General features: G+C 34.0%; 1 protein-coding gene across 2 annotated transcripts in view; it reads right to left on the minus strand.

Moving 5' to 3' along the window:
- Positions 1–4415: 4415 nt before the first annotated feature.
- LOC149797040 (rho guanine nucleotide exchange factor 17-like) overlaps positions 4416–23222 on the minus strand; it is a 236502-nt gene continuing 217695 nt past the window's right edge. For both annotated transcript variants that reach the window (XM_089961705.1, XM_089961704.1), the window contains one exon: positions 4416–15320. In XM_089961705.1, coding sequence (XP_089817831.1) covers positions 15028–15320 — 293 coding nt within the window. In that variant the 3' untranslated portion in view covers positions 4416–15027. The remainder of the gene's footprint in view (positions 15321–23222) is intronic.

Genomic DNA, 23222 nt, shown 5'->3' on the forward strand with positions numbered 1-23222 from the left:
CAGGTCCACATCCTTTTTTATTTAATATGAAGTAGACCTCGCATGTTTTGTGGTGAAAACCCAGTGTTGATATGACTTGACATGTAGTAAGAGTACTAAATGTGTCAAGATGGTGCTGTGGGAGGGAACGCACATACAGAAACGAGTCGAATAGCCAAACAGGCTCACCGTAAAGAACCCATATTGGATATCGGGTCTGCACAGTTTTTATTCTATTGAAGACCAGCTAGATGGTATAGGAAGTTTTTTGTTGAAAATGCTGATAGGACTTTTAATTCAGGAGAAGCAAAACATGATTTTCAAGTCGGCTGCTGTGGTGGCTTCATTTGAATTTCTAAGTGAAATCATTTTATTTTAGGACCAATTAGATATCACAAAAAGTTATCTGGTGAAAACTGCAAGTCAGTTTTACTTCCATTCCGGATAAGAAGTGATAAGATGTTCAAGATGGCAACCATATCGGATATCATCAGATCCTGTAACGTTCAATTAGGACGAACCAGACATCACAAGTCTTTTAGTGAGACCTCCATGTTGATACTGCTATCCATACGCTAGTAGTGTTAACACGATTTTAAAAATGATTGCCATATTGGATGACCAAGTGGAAGTATTCTCATTTTAAGACCAGTTAGGTATCGTAAGACGACTTGATGAAAACCCTGTTGATAGGAATTTTGTATAGGACGAGTAGATGTAAAACCATAAAAAGTATTAGTGACAAGATTTCAAGATGGCCATTGTGGTGGCAATTTCAGATGACCAATCGGAAGTACTTTCATTTAGGAATCGACTTGAAATAAAAAGTCTTAAGGTGAAAATCCCATATAGATGGGACTTTAGAAAAATAGGAGTTGAGACAAGATTTTAAAGATGGCTGTTTTGGTGACAAAATTGGAGGTATCAGTAACAGTTTTCATTTTGGACCAATTGGACCCTGGGATGAATGTGTAAAGTTTCAGGTCAGTCCTCAAGTAGTTCAGGATGAGTAGGGATAACAGATTTGTGTTAATGGATGGACAGACACTGGATGATGAACAACGGTCCATCCCATGCACAGAATTGTGAACCTTTACAAATTTGACTGCAAATCTTGCAGATATCGTCTCCCATGCACAGAATTGCCAACCTTTACAAATTTAACTGCAAATCTTGGCAGATATCGTCTTTAAATTCTGGAATTCTGGATTATCTGCAATAGTTAAGTACAATCATTGTGGTCAAATGCAGATGCTGTCTTGTTGGTATTTGAACTTGATCTTGTTTTCACAATAGATTGAGTTGAGTTGGTCAGATAGCCAGTCTGACTTTACAGGACTAACTCCTATGCTTTAAATGCCCATATTTTTGCATACAATAACCCTCAAAAAGTTTTGAAAAAAGATCAGCATATAAAAAGAGTCCCTTGATGGAACTGAGGCTCTACTGGGCAAAAAGAATTTCCAGGAACTCTAGTAAAGACCATTTCTTTTTTTAAAAACTTTACAATATTCTTCAGCAATAAAATGGTTTTCAAATTAGCTGCTGTGGTGTACATATTACAAGTCAGCTTGACACTATTGTCATTAGGACCAATCAGACCATTAGAAGATTTTTTTTTTAGTAAAACTTGTATAATCATCAGTTTGGGGGAAGTATCAACATTATTAAGAGGGTTGTTGTGGCAGCCATATTGGATGTATGACACCATTTTCATTTGAAACTAACTAGGTAACATGACTCGTCTCTTGGTGATAACTATGTTGATGTGACCATCCATGTTGGAAAATTGATAAAATGTTCAAGATGGCTCCTATGGTAGCCATATTGGATGTATTATTGATACTATTTTTATCTAAACCAACTAGACATAAGTTGTTCAGTGACATTCCCATGTCAATTTTGCCATCCATACGGGAGGAGTAACAAGATTTTCATGACAGGTGCTGTGGTGGCTATACTAGACATCAGATTGGCACCGTTTTCACCGAGAACCAACTAGACGTTATATCAATGGTTCCTAAACATTTTCGGGCCACTGTCTCCTTTATCCTCAGTGCCCCCCTACCTTATCCCATAACAGGCATTCAACATTAGCGCACCTCTTGGTAATCCCACCTTCCCCAAGAGGGTGGTACTGCCCTCATTGGGAACCGCCATATTACATGAAGACCTTCAGTGAAAAATCCATTTGTTTAGGAAGCATATCGTGATTTTGAAAACTGCTTCTGTGGCCATTTTCATTTTGGACCAACTAGACTTCATAAGAAGTCGTGAAGTGAAAACCCCATGAAGAGCAGCAATAACAATGTTCAAGATGGGAGGCAATAATGGATGTTCAGGTAGCACTATGATCATTGAGGACCAACAAGACCATGGGATGAATGCATCATAAAAGTTTCATGGCAATCCTCATATAGTTCAGGAGGAGTAGTGCTAAGCATGTGCTAATGGATGAATGGACGAAAGACCATCATGTAAGTTCTTCTGATCTATGACCAGTAGAAAGAAAAAGGAATATTAACATTCTTTTGGGAATAAAAAGCAGGAAAGGTGACAGTTCAACATTAAGTGTTGATATGAATATGCATCGTGACAGGAAAGATGATTGCTGTTGCAGCTTGAAATTTAAAAAATATCCCAAAGATTACACTGTATAAATTCAAATGAGCACAGCAGAAACTGTAGACGAACTAAATTTAAATGATACGAGTACATAGATTACAGTACTGTAATTACAAATAGGTAACACTATTTCATCAACTGCCATGGAAATCAGCAGTTCAGTTCTTTTTTTAGTTCCTACAATTTTACCAGAAAATGAGAAGAGTCAAAAAGATTTCAAAATTTATTTGAAACAATCACTTTAAATGGGAATGACTGCACAGGCACAGGTGTCTTCACACAAGTGTTCAAACCACTATTAAGGACAAGTACTAAATTTTGCACCTGCATGTTTAGGTGATCACTCCGGTGGTTAGAGTACCCCCTCTCCACCCAGGAAGCAGGTCATGGGTTTGAACCCCCATTGAGCCATACCAAAGACTTATAAAAATGGTACAAGCAGCTGCCTCGCTTGGCGCTTAGCATTAAGAGGTTAGTGTTAGGTCTGGTTAGCCCTGTGTCGAGATGATTTGAATGGGTGGGACATAATGCTATGTCTGTGGCATGATGTCCCAGTGCTAGACATATCCATAAACTGCAACACTGCAGATCTTGTAGTGATATGACTAAAATTGTTAAAGCACATTAAAAATCCTAATCTCGCCCACGTTTAGGTGGATTAATTCAAACCTAATGTGAATCTTTTGGACTTTGTCAATTTATGGTGAAATTTTGAAATTGAAAAGAAATTAAACTTGCATGTTGCAATTACAGTTGATTAACTGTTTATAGTTCTTTGTATTTACAAGAATATAATCTAGGTTCTCCAGTTGGTTATAATTAATTACTATGCATAGTTAATGCTGTACATCTATAAAGTCATAACATTGACCATGAAGAGCACTTAAATCTTCAGTTTCATATCAGAGTTTAAATGGAGTCCTTAGAAAAGATAACATGGGGAACCATCCGGAAGTAGTCTTAATTGGCAGGCAGTCTTAAGATGTGGGAAATTTGTGTACAGTTGAGACCTGTGAAACTTTTATTTTTACTGACTTGTGAAGGTTGCTTTACAGGAGGTTTTAATACTAACAAGTACCCATTAATTTGAAACATTACCTTAGTGTACCCATTGAGTAAGTTTATTTTCGAAACTATAAACAGCTCTCAGTTCATTTATGAATGTACAGTGATTGTGCACTAGCGTTGCAAGTTCCTTCATATGGAAGAGTGAAGTGGTCACAAATCAAAGGGTGGTGGTGGGGGTTTCAGGTTTTCCATCACATAATAACGCTACTTGATTCCAACAGCTGGGCATTCAAGAGTATATGATTTCCACCACCTAAAACAGCTAAGTAATCAAGAATAGATAGTGGTTTCCACTATCAAAGAAAAACTGGTTGGTCTCCCATTTGTGCCACCCAAACCCATACACAATGCTAGTTGTGAGGAGTTTCATAATTGACATAAGACTAGAAAGTGTCTTGCGAATATGGTAGCAATATTTCTTCATGATGCAAGAGCAATAATTGCAGTTAAATAAGGGTAATGAAAATTGAAATTGACCAAGGTCTTTTCAATATAAAGCCTTGTACCATGATTGGTTTCAACTCGTGAGGTCCTTTAAAAATTGAGAAAGACAATGAGGCAGTATCAAGGATGCCAAATGAAACGGGGCCTGTAACTAATTCAAATTTTCAACAACAGTGAAATGAGAACAAACACATGGTTGTTTTAATATTTAGCCTCATAATGGGACAGACCAGCACACAGGGACCACAATATGTGGAACGGGAATAAAACATTAACTGGCTAAATAATTCACAAATTCATTCTTTCTGGCAATATATTCATTTATTTGCATCCAAAGGGCAACAAGCAACATCTGATTGTATTCTGTCTCTAATGGCAATGAGACTGAATGAAATGCAACAATGTTCACCAGGAAAAAAATATCTTCAAACTTTGTTTTGAAAACATTGGCGAAAAAAAACCTTTAATCTATGGCACGTATGAAATATTCATTCATATCTGCACTTGAGACTTGTGAAGGACAGTTTAGCAACTGAACTTGGGTCTGCTCTATATCTTTTTTATTTTATGCCAAGTAGTGTAGAATCTCCATGAACTTGCGAGTTCACCAATGAAATTTGTAAATCTTAGAAAAGTCAAATGTACTTTGTTGCTGTGTCAGCTATAGATACTATTTAGAACATGAACTGAAATTGCTTTCATATTAAATCAACCTAACACCAATTATGAAGACTGCTGTATTTGGTGATGCTACCATAAAAATTGTCAGCAAATTATTAAATTGTACCAAGTACATTTTTCACCATCCAATCTCTAAAATTCAAAACAATGGTCACTATGAGAATAAATTCTATTGGAATGACAGCTAACATGAAATCAACAACAAAAATCTACACTACTGATTATTCTGTTCATGAAAAATGAAACCTGTTTTTCTGAGATTGTCCATACTGCTTCATGACTAGGAAAATTTACTGGCTGAAACATTAAAACACTAAATTTTAATAACATGTGAGTACCTTTATTGTGTCAGGTTGGCAGAGATAATAATATCAGATTGCTTTTCAAAATAGGGTCAATTACAGAGAAAATCATAAATGTAAATAGTAGGACAATGTATAGATTACAAATTTACTCTGCATTTGATGGTACAATATTTGTAGTTCTTCATCAATCTATCAGTGACCTATTGACTGACTTAATTTCAGTCATTTTATTTTTCTTAAATTTCTATAGATTTGCCATTTCTTTTATAACCTATTGCAAATTCCCTGTACTATAATCTATACATCAGCAAATTCTTTGTTCAAGTGATCGGTCTCTTAAGCATTCAATTCCTATCAGAAAGAAGTAATACCTGTGCCAGTTTTTGAGGGTCATACATTTTAACGCAATTATTCCTAAATGATCCAACTGATATCTACAGTAACAATAAATATGGGGTTTCAACAGAAACTCCATATCTGACCTCGGAAGAAAAGAATACTTGGGTTCTAAAATGAGAACATGTCCCACATTTTTCTTTTTCAGTTTTGGAGTATCGAGATTCCTAATTAATAATATCAAGAAGTTTTAACATACCCATTTTTTTAAAAAAATGTTTCATGTCGAAGTTCATATGTGCAATACAATTTCTTTTGCTGCGACCTTTGACCCTGAACATGACATCAGGTACAGTAAAGAATATACCCACTCATAATCATTTAAATATTTTTTATTTAAACAAAAATAGTCAAATGGCAGCCTGCACAAAATTGCATCGATAAGAAATTCAGAGTGGTAAATCTTTCAAGATCAGTGATGCAAAGGATTTAAAGTTTATGATTTCAAGCACTGCCTGACATAATTAGGTACCAAATGAAATGAACTTAATCTATTTAGCAGCACAGGGGCTCCCTACATTGCCTATAATTTTAGAAGTACTATTTATTGGCAAATACGCAACAATACAAGACCCTGTAAAAACTTGCAAACATGGTACTTTTGGCTAACCTCCTTTTTTTTAATGGAAAATGAGACATTATATCTACTTAGATTGTGCATGAAAAATTAAGTTCAGGATAACAAATATCTGTAAAACATTGTTCAAAATTTACACGGCCTTAAAATGGTACTTTTGGCAATAATTTTCAGCGTCTGAAAACGTTACAGAATATGTGATGTACAGTTGCAAACTCTATACATGCCGCACAAGTGGAAAATAGGAGTGCTTCTAAAATGTACTGGATGGATATGAAGGGACAAACTGACATACATTAAGGGATGCTGGACTGTGTACTTGGGAACTATAATATCACATGACCTAATGGTTACTTCACAGAGACCTAGTGGCTGACATTTGTCAAGAACTCTGATAAATAATTGCACTACAATATACACATAAAAATTTACATACAATAATTTAGTAAACTATCTAGACTAGCTAGATTGTGTAAAATCAATATAATGTAAAATTAAATTAATCACTTTTGTTGTTACAGGACTTGGTAGAAACTTATTACAACATTATTTCATTATTAACAAAATACATTCGTATTTATATCAAACAGTAGTCTTGAGAACTGATTAATTTACATGCAATATTTATACACACATGTATATATATATAATGTTTACCCTGGTTAAGGTCTAGCTAACCTTCACCTTGGCAGTTGAGAGCTGATATCATAGTGTTGCATACACATAAGTACAAACTATACAAAAAAATTTATTTACTAAATGACATGGCATCTACACACTGTAAACAGACACACTAATTTGAATTTCTGGCAATTGCCAAATAACGTCACATAAAAATAACCTTTAATATAAATTCATTAACAATAAAATGACAAGTCATTTATTAAACATCAATCTTGCAAGTGATGAACAAAGAACAAATTATGGGGGGAAAGGAGACTGACCAACAATAGCAATAGAAGCACCACTGTAACATAAAACAGATCTATGCTTAATTTTTTATTCTTCTTACAGTGCTTTTTCTTTTTTATAAACTTTTTCAATGTTTAAGTTATTTGCTTCTAAAATTATCTGAACTGAATTCGTAAAGCATACTCCAGCCAGTGCATTTTATATGATTAAAGGATCTTTCTAAAGTCACTCATTCTATGCATTACTTCCCCTTGTTGAAATCTTGTATTTACCCAAGGTTGTATCATGAGTAAATAATATTTTATTATAATAAGTATGAAATGTAAATGAAACGTAACTTCCCCATTTAAAAAACATCAAAACAGCCTCTACTGTATGGAATGGACAGACACTCAATGGCTCTACCACATTCCTGGTGGGTCACAGAAATTTTGTTCATTAAAGAATGCAGCAGAAAGTTGTTATTAATAATTCTGAGTTAGGATGAAGTAAACAAATTATCAGAAATTCCCAATTTGACTAGAATTTGGACAGTTTGACTAAAAAAACAGACCATGATAAAGTAATTAAAGGTCTATCTGACAGTGGTTGCAGTAATATAGCACATGAAACACAGTTATGGACAACACTTTGTAATTATAACACCAATACATTTATTCATTATCTCAATAGAAAAGAAAGACACAGTACTGGTAACACTAGGTGTAAATAATATACACTGATACAGTCAGTAACATTGATCATGTCATTAAAGACAAAAATGTAGTTATTAATAATACTAGGTGTAAATATTAATAGTAACACTGTTCATCATGTCATTAGAGTAAAACTTATTTCGGGTTCTAAGCGAAGTAAATATCGCACAACAAAATACAAATTTTGCACACATAAACAAATTGCATAATTACTATTCTATGTACACAGCAAATGAAAAAGTAAAAGGATATAAATTTTAAAATGCTAAACAACAGTAAAATCAATAAATGCTCTAACAAAATAAATGCTATCAAAGTAAATTACTAAAAAAGCCAAATTATAAAAAGGGAACAGATATTTGAGACAACAGTGACATCATAACAAATCTAGTAGACTTGATCTCACTCAAGTTTTTATTCACCAGAATCATCTCTATTACACTTTTCTTGGTTTTTACCATAATTGTACTAATTTTTCAGGCACTCTTTACCGTATGTGTACTAATTTTTCAGGCACTCTTATTTTCATGCTGATTTTAATGTACACATATCCGACAAACAAATATATTTTAATCAGGTGTCCATACAAAAATGAATAATTCTGTAAAATGATTACCTGGTCAGAATAGCACAAAAGTAAGTAAATTTATATAATTTTTTACACTTAGAATTTTCTGGATCAGCTGAAAAGAGGTAAAACAAAAAAAGTGCAGCAAGAATATGAGAGAGAAATATTTACAAAGTGTTTTTTAAAGTAAAACTACATTATATGCTGCTATCATAGCAAATATTTACTATTATTTATCACAAAATAAATCTTGTCAGTCAAGCAGTCAATACCTTAGATTTTTATAAGCAAACAATCTGGGAAGTTTCAGAAGAGATGTAGTCATGGAAGGAGAATTTCAAAACAGATTTCAATCAAATTGCAAAAGCTTACTTTCTTTCATCAATAGAGTGATTAAAGTTAACATCAGTTTAACTAGAGGATACAATGTCTAATGAAAATGTACATAAATTTCACAACCTTCAACACAAAAACAAAGACATTCCATGATGAGATCACAATACAATGAAAACAAGTCAATAATTACGTATGTATCAACACTGATGGAGAGACAGCACTAAGCTCAAAAAGGTTAAATTCTGTATATACTTGCTTATAAGTCGATTCAAACTACAAACTGCAAAGACCAAGATCTGTCAGCACATTTTGTGATGGCAGATCTGGTTCTGTGCAGTTTGTCAGGAATAAACAGTAGAACAAACAACACAGACCCTGATCTGCATGTGCATTTTGCTGCAGGATCAGGATTTTTATTGTTTGCTGTTTGACTTTTCTTATACAAACTTATATATATAAGAATTGAAAGAATGAACAAAGATATCCAATCAAATAAAAAAGAAGGATTAATTTCCTCCATTTAACACTGGCTTAGATTCAAAAAAATTTAACAAAATGAATTTGAAATGGTACTCATTAGGATTTCTAACTGTTCAAAATATATTGCACATGATGGTGGTGCAAGCAAAACTTTGAGGAAGAGAACACAATTGAAACAAATACCTGAAATATTTCCATCTTAAATATATTGCATAGATCAAATGTATAAAAACAAAATTCCCAACATCAAGAAACTTCGTTTTTTTTAAAACACAAATTGTCCAATATTTTATAGAATAAACTGATTCATCACAATCCATCTGGTAGTGAAAAGCACTGATATAAAAACTTTGTGACGTAATGCTTCAGATGTCAGTAAATCTTAATATTGTAAATACTATTGAGTAGAAAAGCAGATAATGAATTTGCCTGTTGTACCACATAATACATGTTATCCAAGTTAGCGTATATACTTGCTTATAAGTTGAGTCAAACTGCAAATGACAGATTTTGATCTCCCATAGCATAATGCCAGCAGATCTGCGTCAGTGAAGTTTGTTTGTTCTACTGATTACTCCTAACATACTGCAGTCTCAGATCTGCTGGCACATTATGCAATGGCAGATCTGGGTCATGCAGTTTGTAGTTGGACTCATCTTATAAGCATGTATATATGGTCCATAAGTGAGAATATACGGTAATTTCATATTTCATGAAAATTTCCATTTCATATAAAACTTTATTCTTTTCAATAAAACATACAACTGCCCCTACCCACAACTTTTGATTCATTTGAAAGAACTTTAAAATGTATACAAAAATATTAAAATGCAAAAACAAACAACAATCACCATTTTAAACCAAAGAGAAGTCATTGTTTCATGTTACAAGAAAAGAAACAAACATTTTAGTAATTATAAATATGCCTGAATTCTACTGATTACTCCTACAGCTGAATTCATTCTATACGCTATAAAGTGCTCAAGTTTGTTGGCGAAAAAACATGGATGTTTCTAGTAACACTTGGATTTGCATTATCATTCTTCAAAACTAACAACACGTTATGAGGTGGGGAAACAAAGAACATGCACCAAGTATAAAAAGTTGGGTAGTTTTGTTTTTACAACTAATAACAGTCTATATGAGAGACTAACAGGCATAAAAATATTTAGTTCCCAATTGTTGCTATTAAATAAACTTGATCCCTAAAACTATACTAGAAAAACTCACAAATTGGCAAAAATGTTAAAATGTCACAAACCGGTAATCTAATATCACAAAACCTTTTGTTGTGTGCAGATATATGAGGAACACATACAAAACTTCTCATATTAATGGCAGGCAGAAAAATATATGCAATAAACAAATTTGGTTATCACAATCAATGTACTTTTTCTTGATAAACGATTACCAACAAAGTCGATCTTTGTAATGTAAGATATGAGCAACAGTATTAGACTAACAAGCCACAAATAGGTAACAGTCTAAACTGTGAAGGACAAGAGCAAAAAGAGGTTTAAAAATTCAGCTGAACAATTCAAAATTCTTTTACAGAAAGCAAAGCATCAATATATGCATGACAAGACAAGAAAGGTATCTTCAAACAAATGTTGGAAAGCTTGAAATATACATTTCATTACATTTCCAAACTTCAGTACTAAATTTCTTATGGAATATCAAAATAAATTATTATCTTCGTATACACTATATATACTCACTTATAAGTCAAATCGAATTTCAAACAATACAGACCCCAATCTATTACATAATCCACCAGCAGAGCTGGGTCTATGTTGTTTGTTCTTGTGATAACTCCTACCAAACTGCATTGACCCCTGTAATTAGTTAAGCAAAATGATTGAACAAATTAGAGGTAAAAGATGCATTGTTACTAATTTGAACTTAATATTTCATTTGCCCATTTTAGTACTATAAAATTAAATAATCAAAGTTTACTTTTAAGAAGTAAAAAGAGGTCTGTTCAGAAATATTAAACTTGTCACTATTGATCTTAAAAAATATATATATATATATATATATATATATATATATATATATATATATATATATATATATATATATACACACGCACACACACACAAACCTGTCCCGGGGCCCCGAGTGGCCGAGTGGTCTAAAGCGCTCTTCGTTACGGATCACTGCCATCTCACCTCTGTCTGCGGCGGTTCGAGTCTAAGATTCAGCCAATGTGGGTATGTGAGAAAGCTTGCCAGTAGCTTCTCGAGGGTCGGTGGTTCTTTCCGGGGTTTTCCCGGGTTCTTCCTCCACCATTAATACTGGCCGCCATGTATAGCCTATCGTGTGCTGAAAAATGGCGTTAAGCCCCACGACAACAACAACAACAACAACAAACCTGTCCCTCAATAAGTTATGCAAAATGGGGTCCACAAACACAGACTGCACTATAAGTGAGGCGTGAGTTACCAAGGGACCTCCAAAAATTGAAAAAAAGTGCTTTGACATCTAAAAAAACTGTTGGAGGATGCGGCGGCGTTAGGGAACTGGGCTGTTTATTGACTGAATCCTCATTTTACAATCACATCGATAATAATTTGTAATAACGCGCTTTTTCTAATGAAGTTGTTCGTTATTCTGTTTAAACGACATTTATTTTTAAACTGTCCAACGTATGAAAGACAGTTCCAACTGGTTTCAACAACCATCACATGTACGCGAAAAATCTGTGCATTATGTCACTGGTTTTTGTTTTCTTGATGAGTCTGGTTCCCATAGTGGTGTTTTAATATTATCCTGCCAAATTGGAAGTCCACAGAGCAGGGAACTAGACTAACTGTATATAAACCACCAAACAAGATTCCTTTTTTTCGAAAACATTTGACATTTATTTCGTGAGACAATCATCTACGTTGAAACACAATCTGTGTATTTTTCAATTAGTACAATACTGATGTTGTGAATTAATTAATTAGAATTAATAATGAAACTTTTTATCATCCTTGAGGATATCTCTAAGTGCCAGTTCAAGAATTCTCTGAAACTTGCTTGCCCAAAATGGTCGGTATCTGAAATCAAGTTCTTTATTTTACGAAGTATTCATTTCACTCAGTTGCCTTGTTATCTTTGATCATGGTTATGAAAGAGTCTGTTAATTTAAGGTAGTTTATGTTACATACACAATAACATTTATAAGTGTTCAATTGATAAAATGAAGTGAGTTCACCCGACATACGACCTGGGACGCTAAGTTTGTAGGATTTTCGTGCCTTTTAACTTTTCTTTTATTCCACCTCCTTTATTTGATTCAAAAGACACAATTAACATGATAATAAAAAGGAGGTCAGCTTTTAATTCAGTGCAACAATACCACAAATACTTCCGGAAATCAGTTATCAAAACACGATCGGCACTTAATTAGGTTCTCAAATAAACGCTCGCAGACATAGGTGTTACGGCAGATAGACGCATTTTATGTTTAATTACAAGAGGACACATTGCATTTATGACAATTACACTTAAAAGGAACTAAAAGATAGAACTAGAACACAAATTTCAATAGATAAAAAAAATTATTCAATTTGTATTTATTTATTAAAGTACTGCCTTCACTCGGAGTAACATTTTCATTGATCTAAATTTCCTTACATATCGTTAATTACAGTGTACTAGGAATGTCATTTGGAAAGAAAATTAAAAAACTGTATGACCTATTTTTAAATTTGATATTTCATAATGTTGATTAAAATTTCCATGTCCTATCTTCTGTTTTCAACTATAAAATGAGTGATACATCAAAGTTTCCGTAACCCATTTTGATCACGATTATCTTGAAGTTCAACAAATAGGGATCAATTTTTGGGGTATTTTCAGGTTTAAAAACTGGGATCAATGCTGGGCCTTGCATTATAAGTGGGTGTGCGAGTTATCGAGGGAGTGGTATATATATATATATATATATATATTAGAATTCAGGGGAAAAGATCATGTTTCTTTTGGTACCAATATCAGCACAGTATTAAATCTTCATCTAAAATAGAAAACATTTAAAAATTTGTTTCCAATGTAACACTGTTACAGCTAAATTCAACCTGTTACCTATGTAAGCACAGCTAGCCTTCTAGCCCGAGTGCAAATTCACCCTTCTGTACCTATGATTTTACTGCTCAAATGACCACATGGGTTAAAAGCTACCATATATATTCACTTATAAGTCAAATTCTATTGCAAACGGCACACCCAGATCTGCTATCACACAATGTGCTGGCAGATACTTTGTATTTTGTTAGTAATCAGTAAAACAACATAGACCTTGGTCTGCAAGTGCATTATGTGACAGCAGATCAGGTTCTGTGACGTTTGCAGTTGTACTCGACTTGCGAGTATTGATGGTACATCCTGGCAGATCTCTGGAATTTCCAATTGTCCTGGCATAAATATTATTAATATTCACCCTGACTGTCCCAATCATATTTGACAGAAAACAAAGTGGATAGGTACTCACCTATTCCAGTTGATTTTATTTTTTTTGTAACTGCTTCAAGTTTATAGGAATTATGTAATTTCATACCTGTCAACTCTCTCAAAGGGAGAAGAAGAAAAAAAACTCCGGATTTTTTGGGGTCATTCCACGCCTACCTCCCGATTTCATATTATCTCTCGATTTTTGTAGAAAACTCCAGATTATCCCATTTTTCTTGAGTAAATAGAACGTTAAGTTTAAACAATATTCAAGTCAATTTATGAATGTTTCTAAGCTTACAGCAATACTAAAATCTGAAAATAAATCACAACAAACAATAAACCTCAACAATAAAAATTGTTAGCAATTAATTTCAATCCCAAGAATGAACACTCTGGTGATGTTATCATTTCCATACCCACCAAAGAAACTTACATAACGAGCATGTCACAGGGAGAAATGGTACGTCCTTTGAGAATTTCATGCGTACTGGACCCGGAAGATCATCAATATTTAGTGAAAACAAGGCTTAAAAAATGCCACGAAAAACCTTCCCATTTTAGGACCCAACCTGCCTATTTTTCATTCAATCTACCTACTTCTCTACTGAAAAGATGACAGGTATGTAATTTGCATATAGCTCTGGCGTAACATTTACGTTTATAAAATTTCCCAGGATGGATGCCTTGGTGTGTCCTTGGGAAAGGCCCTCAGCTCTGATTTCCTCTGCAGCAAGATATTGCCAATAATGTTTTAAAAGTGCTGATATATATATATATATATATATATATATATATATATATATATATATATATATATATATATATATATATATATTCTGACTTGATATATATAACTATGCACTTAAAAAGTTAAAATTTTGATACCCTTCATAAAGTTAAAATTCATTATAACAACTACACCAATCAATGTACCTATGGCAAGTATGTCCAGACTCAACAAGTTGCTCCCTTTGCCTTACATTTGAAACTTGCCGCCCTGGAGATACATTGTCTCAATAAAACACATTTATGCCCAATTTTTTAGACTGATGATCCTCAAAATTAAATGACAATGATAAACCAGACATAAATGGTGAGAAAATAATGATGTTACAGAAGACTTTTAGCAACCGCATCCCTCCAATATGGCATGCTAAGATCATAACCTTATAAGTGGCTATTTTCATGCAGGTTTTGATCAAATAAACGGAGTGCATTTATTAAGGTATGTATATATTACGTGGAATACAGAAGAGTCTAAAGACTGGACAATAACATTAAGATGAGTTGGGAAGGATAGTCTACCTAAAAAATGTAAGGATCACTTTGTAAAATAAAATGATTCAAAATACGGTATGATGTAGAGTTCTGCCAACAAACAACAAAATTATTATACATTGAGATGTACAGGTGTATTATCTCAATAAGAAATCTTTCAGGATGAAAGATAATTCAAGTTAGTTTTGGCACCATACAAAAGAACAGACATGAACCATATACACAAACTAGCACACATGTGCATCAAACTTGCCAGAGAAGCAAATGATTAGTACTGTCATCTCGTCCTGCAGATTCATTTGCTGAAGAATTTCTGAAATCTTCGTAGCCATCTCCACCACTGATGACTAACATACGTGTAGCAAGTGTCGCTGTTGTGGCTGCCATTGATGAACGTCTGTGAAGGTCATGGATGGGAACATGCTCAACTTCCTCTTCCTTGTCAGATTTATTGTTGCTGTTTGGGAGGGATGGAGTACTGGTCATCTCTACACAGGTCAGGAAACGGACATGGCCTGTGTGACCATATACCAAACCTATAATGAGGAATAAAGAACAAGTAATAATCAAAATAATCTGGAGAGGACACCACAGATGTTACAGTCACTTTGCACCTCCTCAGGACAGAAACAATTCTTGAAGCAGACATTCTGTGTATTATAGAAGTCATGTGGTGATTATTCATCATTTCTGAGACAATATTACAATGCTGGTAAAATATTTATAAAATATAATGATTGCCAACTGAAATAAAATCATTTTTTTGTTTCTTTCTGTATGATGATTGGTTACTCATAGTCAACTATTCAGTAACCAAAGCTTTTACAGGAGAAACAATGCTACTATATGTAAGTGTATACACCCACATCAGCAAGGGATGTTTCACTTGATAAAAGGACATGATAGGATTTGTTTTTATTGTGATGTATGCTCTTGCACCATGATGTACTGCACTTTGATGCTTATATTCCAATGTCACAATTGCCAGTAGCCGATTGCAATGTTGGTGTTAAGTACATTGATTTATGTTAGGTGTCATCCATTTCAGGCTTCAGTGATAAGACTAATATGGCTTTGAAATGCTAATGACAGAAATAGAAAATCCAACTAGTGGTTATCATTTCAAGGTCAAAGATGGATATTAGTAAATAATATCTGTTTGAAGTTGTAACTTACAAACATTTAAACAAAGTAACAGACACAACATATGGCATAGCCATACTTCATCATCTGATGCGAAAATCATACCACATAATACTTTTATTGATCAAATTGTATAGGTCAATGTAAGTTTTCATGGTTGGGCATCAGTTAAGAACCTATTTAAGTAATGAAAATAAAACATTTTAGATGGTGTGTCTTATATAACTATCAAAATTCTATCCACAAAGTTAAGGCTACAGTCATCACAGAGTTACATTACTTACTTTTAATGTCTTGGCAGTAACTTTAAAGCCATTATATTTTTCTTGCCAAGTCTTGAATTAAAAACTATTATTTTGGGAGATGAAACTGAATGTCTCATATCCACAATATCCTGACAGTGTTTCATATACCACTTTCATCATTCTGTTGAAATGTTAAAGTATTCAATTTTTTTTACCCAGGCTGTTGCACTGAAGATGTTGAACATATTAGGAAAAATGTACGTATAGTGAGTGATGAGCAGTGTTGAACACCATGTTCTGTCATGTTCTAGTGACACCACTTTAGTGTCAGATTTAATTATGATATCAGTATGAATGATTTTTTTTATACCAATATTAAATCTGTTTTAATGCATCATCATCTTTTAACATTTGCCTGTCCAGTCCATAACTCTGTAACATCTGGAGCAGGGCCCCGAGTGGCCAAGTGGTCTAAAGTGCTCTCCATTATGGATCACTGCCATCTCACCTCTGTCTGCGTGGGATCGAGTCTTGGATTTGGCCAATGTGGGTATGTGAGAAAGCTTGCCAGTAGCTTCTCGAGGGTTGGTGGTTCTTTCCGGGGATTTCCTGGGTTCTTCCTCCACCACTAATACTGGCCACCATGTATAGCCTATCGTGTGCTGAAAAATGGCGTTAAACCATACAACAACCACAACATCTGGAGCAATATTCAGGATACTCCAACCAGGACTAATTGGTGTGTTGTGTGCCTTAGACTGGCCTCCTGCCGAAAGGTTAAGTTCATAATAAGACAAGCAAAAATATAATTATGTGATTTGTAAATTGTCTGGATGATAAACATTGAACTGAATATACTTAGTCTCACATACTGTAGCTGTGACTTCTGCTTTAAGGTTAAGGTCACAGTGAGGTAAAATATAAATCACTAACCTCTATCCATGTACTGGTAGAAAATAAAAATTTAAACCAAAGGATGTATTTTAATGAAACATTACCCTGCTATATATCTGAACATGGCAGTGTCTCAGAGTCACACCCTCTGCCCCTAAGGTTAAGGTTAAAAACAAGGGAGGTCAGTGGCATATCTGGGATGTCACTTTCAGATACCTTGATGATTTTACACCACTTTATACTTTATCTTGCAAGTGGCAGGTATTGTTTCTTACAGTTTCCATAACACCCATTTATCTTTGACATCAACCAAGTGGAACCATATTTCAATATTTTTAAAACCACTATGGTAATATTACTTAAACTTCATAAATAAAAGGTTTTTTATTTATATTTTCTGCAATAGTTATATCAATGGAAGAGTAGGAACTGACTGGTAAAGAACCAACCATTTATTTTGGTGGGAGGATAGGGTGACCTCAAATTTTCTTATGAGCCAAACATTTTTTCTTTTAACCTCATAATTTATCTTTTACAAATAGATATTAAGTTTTTAGTGTCTACAAATCTGAGCTACAATATTTTTTAAAAGCAATCATTAGTTGAATGTGGGTCTTGAGAGCAATATTGTCAACTTGGGCCTCTTTCTTCAGTTAAATGTGGGTCTAGTGAGCAACATCATGTCCACCTGGGTCTGTTATACTTGATTTAAAAAGGAAACGACCCTTATTCATGAGTTACATCATGTTCAAAATATAAATTTTTTCCATTCATGTCAACAAGCAGGTGGAATATGGTATTCACTTTGTCCATCAATCTGTCTTCATTGTCCATGTTATTAACTCACTAAGCTGTTCATTTATTAACATTAAACCTGCATTATGGGTGAATTTGGGACGAGCATGCATTATGCACCAAACCTGGGTCACTATGACCTGCTTTCCAAGATTTATCGAGAACCAAAACAAAGATTAAAACTTGTGCCTGGAGTCTGATTACACTATCTATTCAAATATTGTCACCAAACTAGGATTTAATGTAAATCTTATGGTAGATGGATACTGCTTAATAGAACTAGTTTGCTGTGAATTTATTTCCAGAATATATTAAAACTGCTTTAAAACTGTCTTTATACTTCATGTCTGGACTGTAACTCTTATATATTAAAAAATATTAACATAAAACTTGAACTGTGATGCTGTACCTCAATTTCCAGAATTGATTAACACCTTTGTTATTCATTCTATAATGTTAACACTTAACCTATTCTAACCAAACTTCTACAGGGTGGGTGAAGCTGGGCCACAATTACTGTTATAAAGAATGTGACCTCTGTTTGAGCTGCATTTCTTTTAGACTACTACATTTTTTGATAATATTATTACCCTTTTTATGTATCTTGGGATGGGATATATAAGTGTCACTCAGCAACAGTGGGTCACTTTAACCTACATTTAAGTACAAAAATGTTGCAACAATGTATTCTTAGCTCAAATTTCAATACGTATTGACTTATTGCTATAAAAAGTAAACAAAGAATGCATCATACAATTAAATCATTTCACACATTTCTAGGATTCTGAATACTATATAAATGTGGTATCTGTGCTCAAATTATAAGCTTAACAATTACACAAACAACATATCTCAGAATGAAACCATTTCACAATCAAATTGGGTCACTATGACCTTCTCTTTGAGATTTTGAACAGTACATTAAAATGGCGCATGTTTTCAAATTATAACACTTCTTAACTTATTACCATCAAATGTCGAATCATAAGATAATCAGTTATTTCACATACCAAAACTTTGTGTGACCTACAGTTGGCAACTAGATCTCAAATATACTGACTGGCATCACATAAGTGGATGTTGTTGTTGTTGTTGTTGTTGTTGTTGTTGCTGTGGGGTTTAACGCCATTTTTCAGCACGATAGGCTATACATGGCGGCCAGTATTAATGGTGGAGGAAGAACCCGGAAAACCCCGGAAAGAACCACCGACCCACGAGAAGCTACTGGCAAGCTTTCTCACATGCCCACATTGGCTGAATCTTAGACTCAAACCGCTGCAGACAGAGGTGAGATGGCAGTGATCCGTAACGAAGAGCGCTTTAGACTACTCGGCCACTTGGGGCCCCCATAAGTGGATGTTAACTTGTTAACTTGTGAATTCCTGCTCCAGTTATCTAGTTTAGCTCTAGTTTTTATTACTAAGACAAAGAGACAGAGGAGCTGTAGCAGGTCCAACTGCACCTGTACAATTTTACCAAATTCTATTTGTAAAAGAAGAGTATATCTGAACAACTAATTGGCACAGGTAATGGGTCTACCCTGTCTGGTGTCCATTGCTGAACTTGATTCCCTTCAGATTTCACAACTAATGGGTCTAAACTGTTTGACACCATCTGCTGACTTGATTCCCTTCAGATTTCATAACTAATGGGTCGAAACTGTTTGAGACCATCTGCTGACTTGATTCCCTTCAGATTTCATAACTATTGGGTCTAAACTGTTTGACACTATCTGCTGACTTGATTCCCTTCAGATTTCATAACTAATTGGTCTAAGCTGATTAATGACATTAATTTGATAACACAATTCCCTTCTGATTTCACAACTAATTGGTCTAAGCTGATTAATGACATTAATTTGATGACACAATTCCCTTCTGATTTCACAACTAATTGGTCTAAGCTGATTAATGACATTAATTTGATGACACAATTCCCTTCTGATTTCATAACTAATTGGTCTAAGCTGATTAATGACATAAATTTGATGACACAATTCCCTTCTGATTTCACAACTAATTGGTCTAAGCTGATTAATGATATTAATTTGATGACACAATTCCCTTCTGATTTCATAACTAATTGGTCTAAGCTGATTAATGACATTAATTTGATGACACAATTCCCTTCTGATTTCACAACTAACTGGTCTAAGCTGATTAATGACATTAATTTGATGATACAATTCCCTTCTGATTTCACAACTAATTGGTCTAAGCTGATTAATGACATTAATCTGATGACACAATTCCCTTCTGATTTCACAACTAACTGGTCTAAGCTGATTAATGACATTAATTTGCTGACACAATTCCCTTCTGATTTCACAACTAATTGGTCTAAGCTGATTAATGATATTAATTTGATGACACAATTCCCTTCTGATTTCATAACTAATTGGTCTAAGCTGATTAATGACATTAATTTGATGACACAATTCCCTTCTGATTTCACAACTAATTGGTCTAAGCTGATTAATGACATTAATTTGATGACACAATTCCCTTCATATTTCATAACTAATTGGTCTAAGCTGATTAATGACATTAATTTGATGACACAATTCCCTTCAGATTTCACAACTAATTGGTCTAAGCTGATTAATGACATTAATTTGATGACACAATTCCCTTCAGATTTCACAACTAATTGGTCTAAGCTGATTAATGACATTAATTTGATGACACAATTCCCTTCAGATTTCACAACTAATTGGTCTAAGCTGATTAATGACATTAATTTGATGACACAATTCCCTTCATATTTCACAACTAATTGGTCTAAGCTGATTAATGACATTAATTTGATGACACAATTCCCTTCAGATTTCACAACTAATTGGTCTAAGCTAATTAATGACATTAATTTGATGACACAATTCCCTTCTGATTTCACAACAATGGGGTCTAAGCTGTCTGGCATCCTTTTCTGACACAATTCCATTCAGATTAATCAAACAGTATCTTTGATTAAAAAGACGAAGACAATTAACCCTAACATAAATGCACCTACAAAAATAAAACTTGCATTTCAAAACCAGTCTAATGAATTGTACTTTATGGTCTCGATTTCTGTACAGATTCTGATGTCAGGTTTTACCATGTCTCTAAATTTCTAGCATGTTTTGTAATCTTCAAGGAATAAAAAGTTGAATAACATTTGGTTAACTTTTTTCAATTTCAAAAATGAGCTTTTAAGTGTTGTCTCAGAAACTTGTTTAAAAATGGATGGAGAATAAAAGGGCATATTGTTTGATAAAAACTGAAGTGTGCTCAGTTTTCCTTTAAAAAATGCAAGGTTTTCCTAGCAATACTCACGGCACATCAACAACTCTAATATATCGTGTGATGTTTATTTTGCTCAACATCAGCTAATACTAAAAAAAAAAACTATTTTGGAAACTCACATTTTATTGATGTCAAAACTTGTTTCTTCTGCTAAACAACCTTCATAATAATAAAAAAAATTAATCTCTCTTAGAACTTTTGCACCTTTATTGCAACTAATACCATCTACACATGCTTATAAGTCAAATTGCAAACAATAAAGATCCTGATCTGCTGTATTATATAGCACCTGCAGATCAGGTTCTATGCTGTTTGTTCTACTGATAACTCCTAACAAACTGAACAGACCCAGATTTGCCAGCACATTATGTGATGACAGATCTGGGGCTGTGCAATCTGAGTTGGACTTGCTTTATAAGCAAGTATATATGGTATTATCAAAATATGTTGAGTCTAGTTCTATGTCAGCCTGGAATCCATATTTATCATTAAATAAAATGACAGAAGGTTCATCCTTTCATTTATTTATTTATTTCATGGGTGAGAGATATGTTACAATGTAAACATTCACTCTGTAATATTTTGTGATGACCCCCACAATCCTATTACACAACAAATGGCTAACTTTATTTATTGCTTTAAAGCTGCATATAAAAGTGACTAACTTCTAGAATAAAACATTACTATGTATTAAAAACCATTTCATCCCATCAGTAACTGCTGAAGTGCCATAGAAAGGAATGTGTAGCAGCAACATTCTCACGAAGCCTACCTGCCATATGTATCTTAAATTCATCACATGACAATATTACAATTAGTTAAGCTAAAGTTTCAGATGAATAAATGTCTACATACATCAAACTTTTACCACACTGAAACATTCAGCTTTTTCAGGCACACTATCAAATCTCCCTTGTCACTACACTGACTCTGAGGCAGGTGGACTTGTATGGTATGTGACACACTATCAAGTCTCCCTTATCACTACACTGACTCTGAGGCAGGTGGACTTGTATGGTATGTGACACACTATCAAATCTCCCTTGTCACTACACTGACTCTGAAGCAGGTGGACTTGTATGGTATGTGACACACTATCAAATCTCCCTTGTCATGACAATGACTCTGAGACAGGTGGACTTGTATGGTATGTGACACGCTATCAAGTCTCCCTTGTCATGACAGTGACTCTGAGACGGGGAATTTTTGTATGGAATGTGACACTCAATCTAGTTGTGATGTATAAAGTTTCATGAAAATCTCTTTAACTGTCACAAAGTCATGGGCCAGACAAGCATGTTTTAAAGGATGGATGGATGGACAGACAAATGGATGGAATGGTGAATACCAAAATAAACCAGACATAAGATGAGTGCATAAAAAGGTAATGGTGCTATTTTTTTCTTTTAATAAAAGCAACCAAACTTATAAATTTATGTGCAACACAATAGTGGATGCCAATCCAAAGTTAGCAATTTACCCTGGCAACAAAAAAACTACATCAAACCATCACCATGCCATCTAGAGTACATGTATTTATGGAAAACTAAAATAACTATTACTGTAATAAAATAGAGTAAGGAATGTGGCTCACAAATTTATATACCTACAAAAGACTTAAAAATGCATTTTATCCAAAGAATGTTGTAATATATATATATTATTTATTTCATGAATATTAAATCACTTGGACATTTATTTCAGAAATGATGCTTGAGTTTCAGAATACACTAAAGTTGAGTATCACTGATAATGTCTGAGTTTGACAGTATATTCATGTTACAGATCGTTGACAATTTTTGAGCTTGAGGGTACACTCATGTTACAGATCGTTGACAATTTTTGAGCTTGAGGGTACACTCATGTTACAGATCGTTGACAATTTTTGAGCTTGAGGGTACACTCATGTTACAGATCGTTGACAATTTTTGAGCTTGAGGGTACACTCATGTTACAGATCATTAACAATTTTGAGCTTGATAGTGCATTCATAATACAGATCACTGAGAATTTTTGAGTTTGAGAGTACAGTAAAAACTGCTTGGTGTGTCCTTTGCTATGAGCGACCACCTGT

Source organism: Sinohyriopsis cumingii, chromosome 6, assembly GCF_028554795.1.
Source record: "Sinohyriopsis cumingii isolate HCF-2022 chromosome 6, ASM2855479v2, whole genome shotgun sequence".
NCBI lineage: Eukaryota > Metazoa > Mollusca > Bivalvia > Unionida > Unionidae > Sinohyriopsis > Sinohyriopsis cumingii.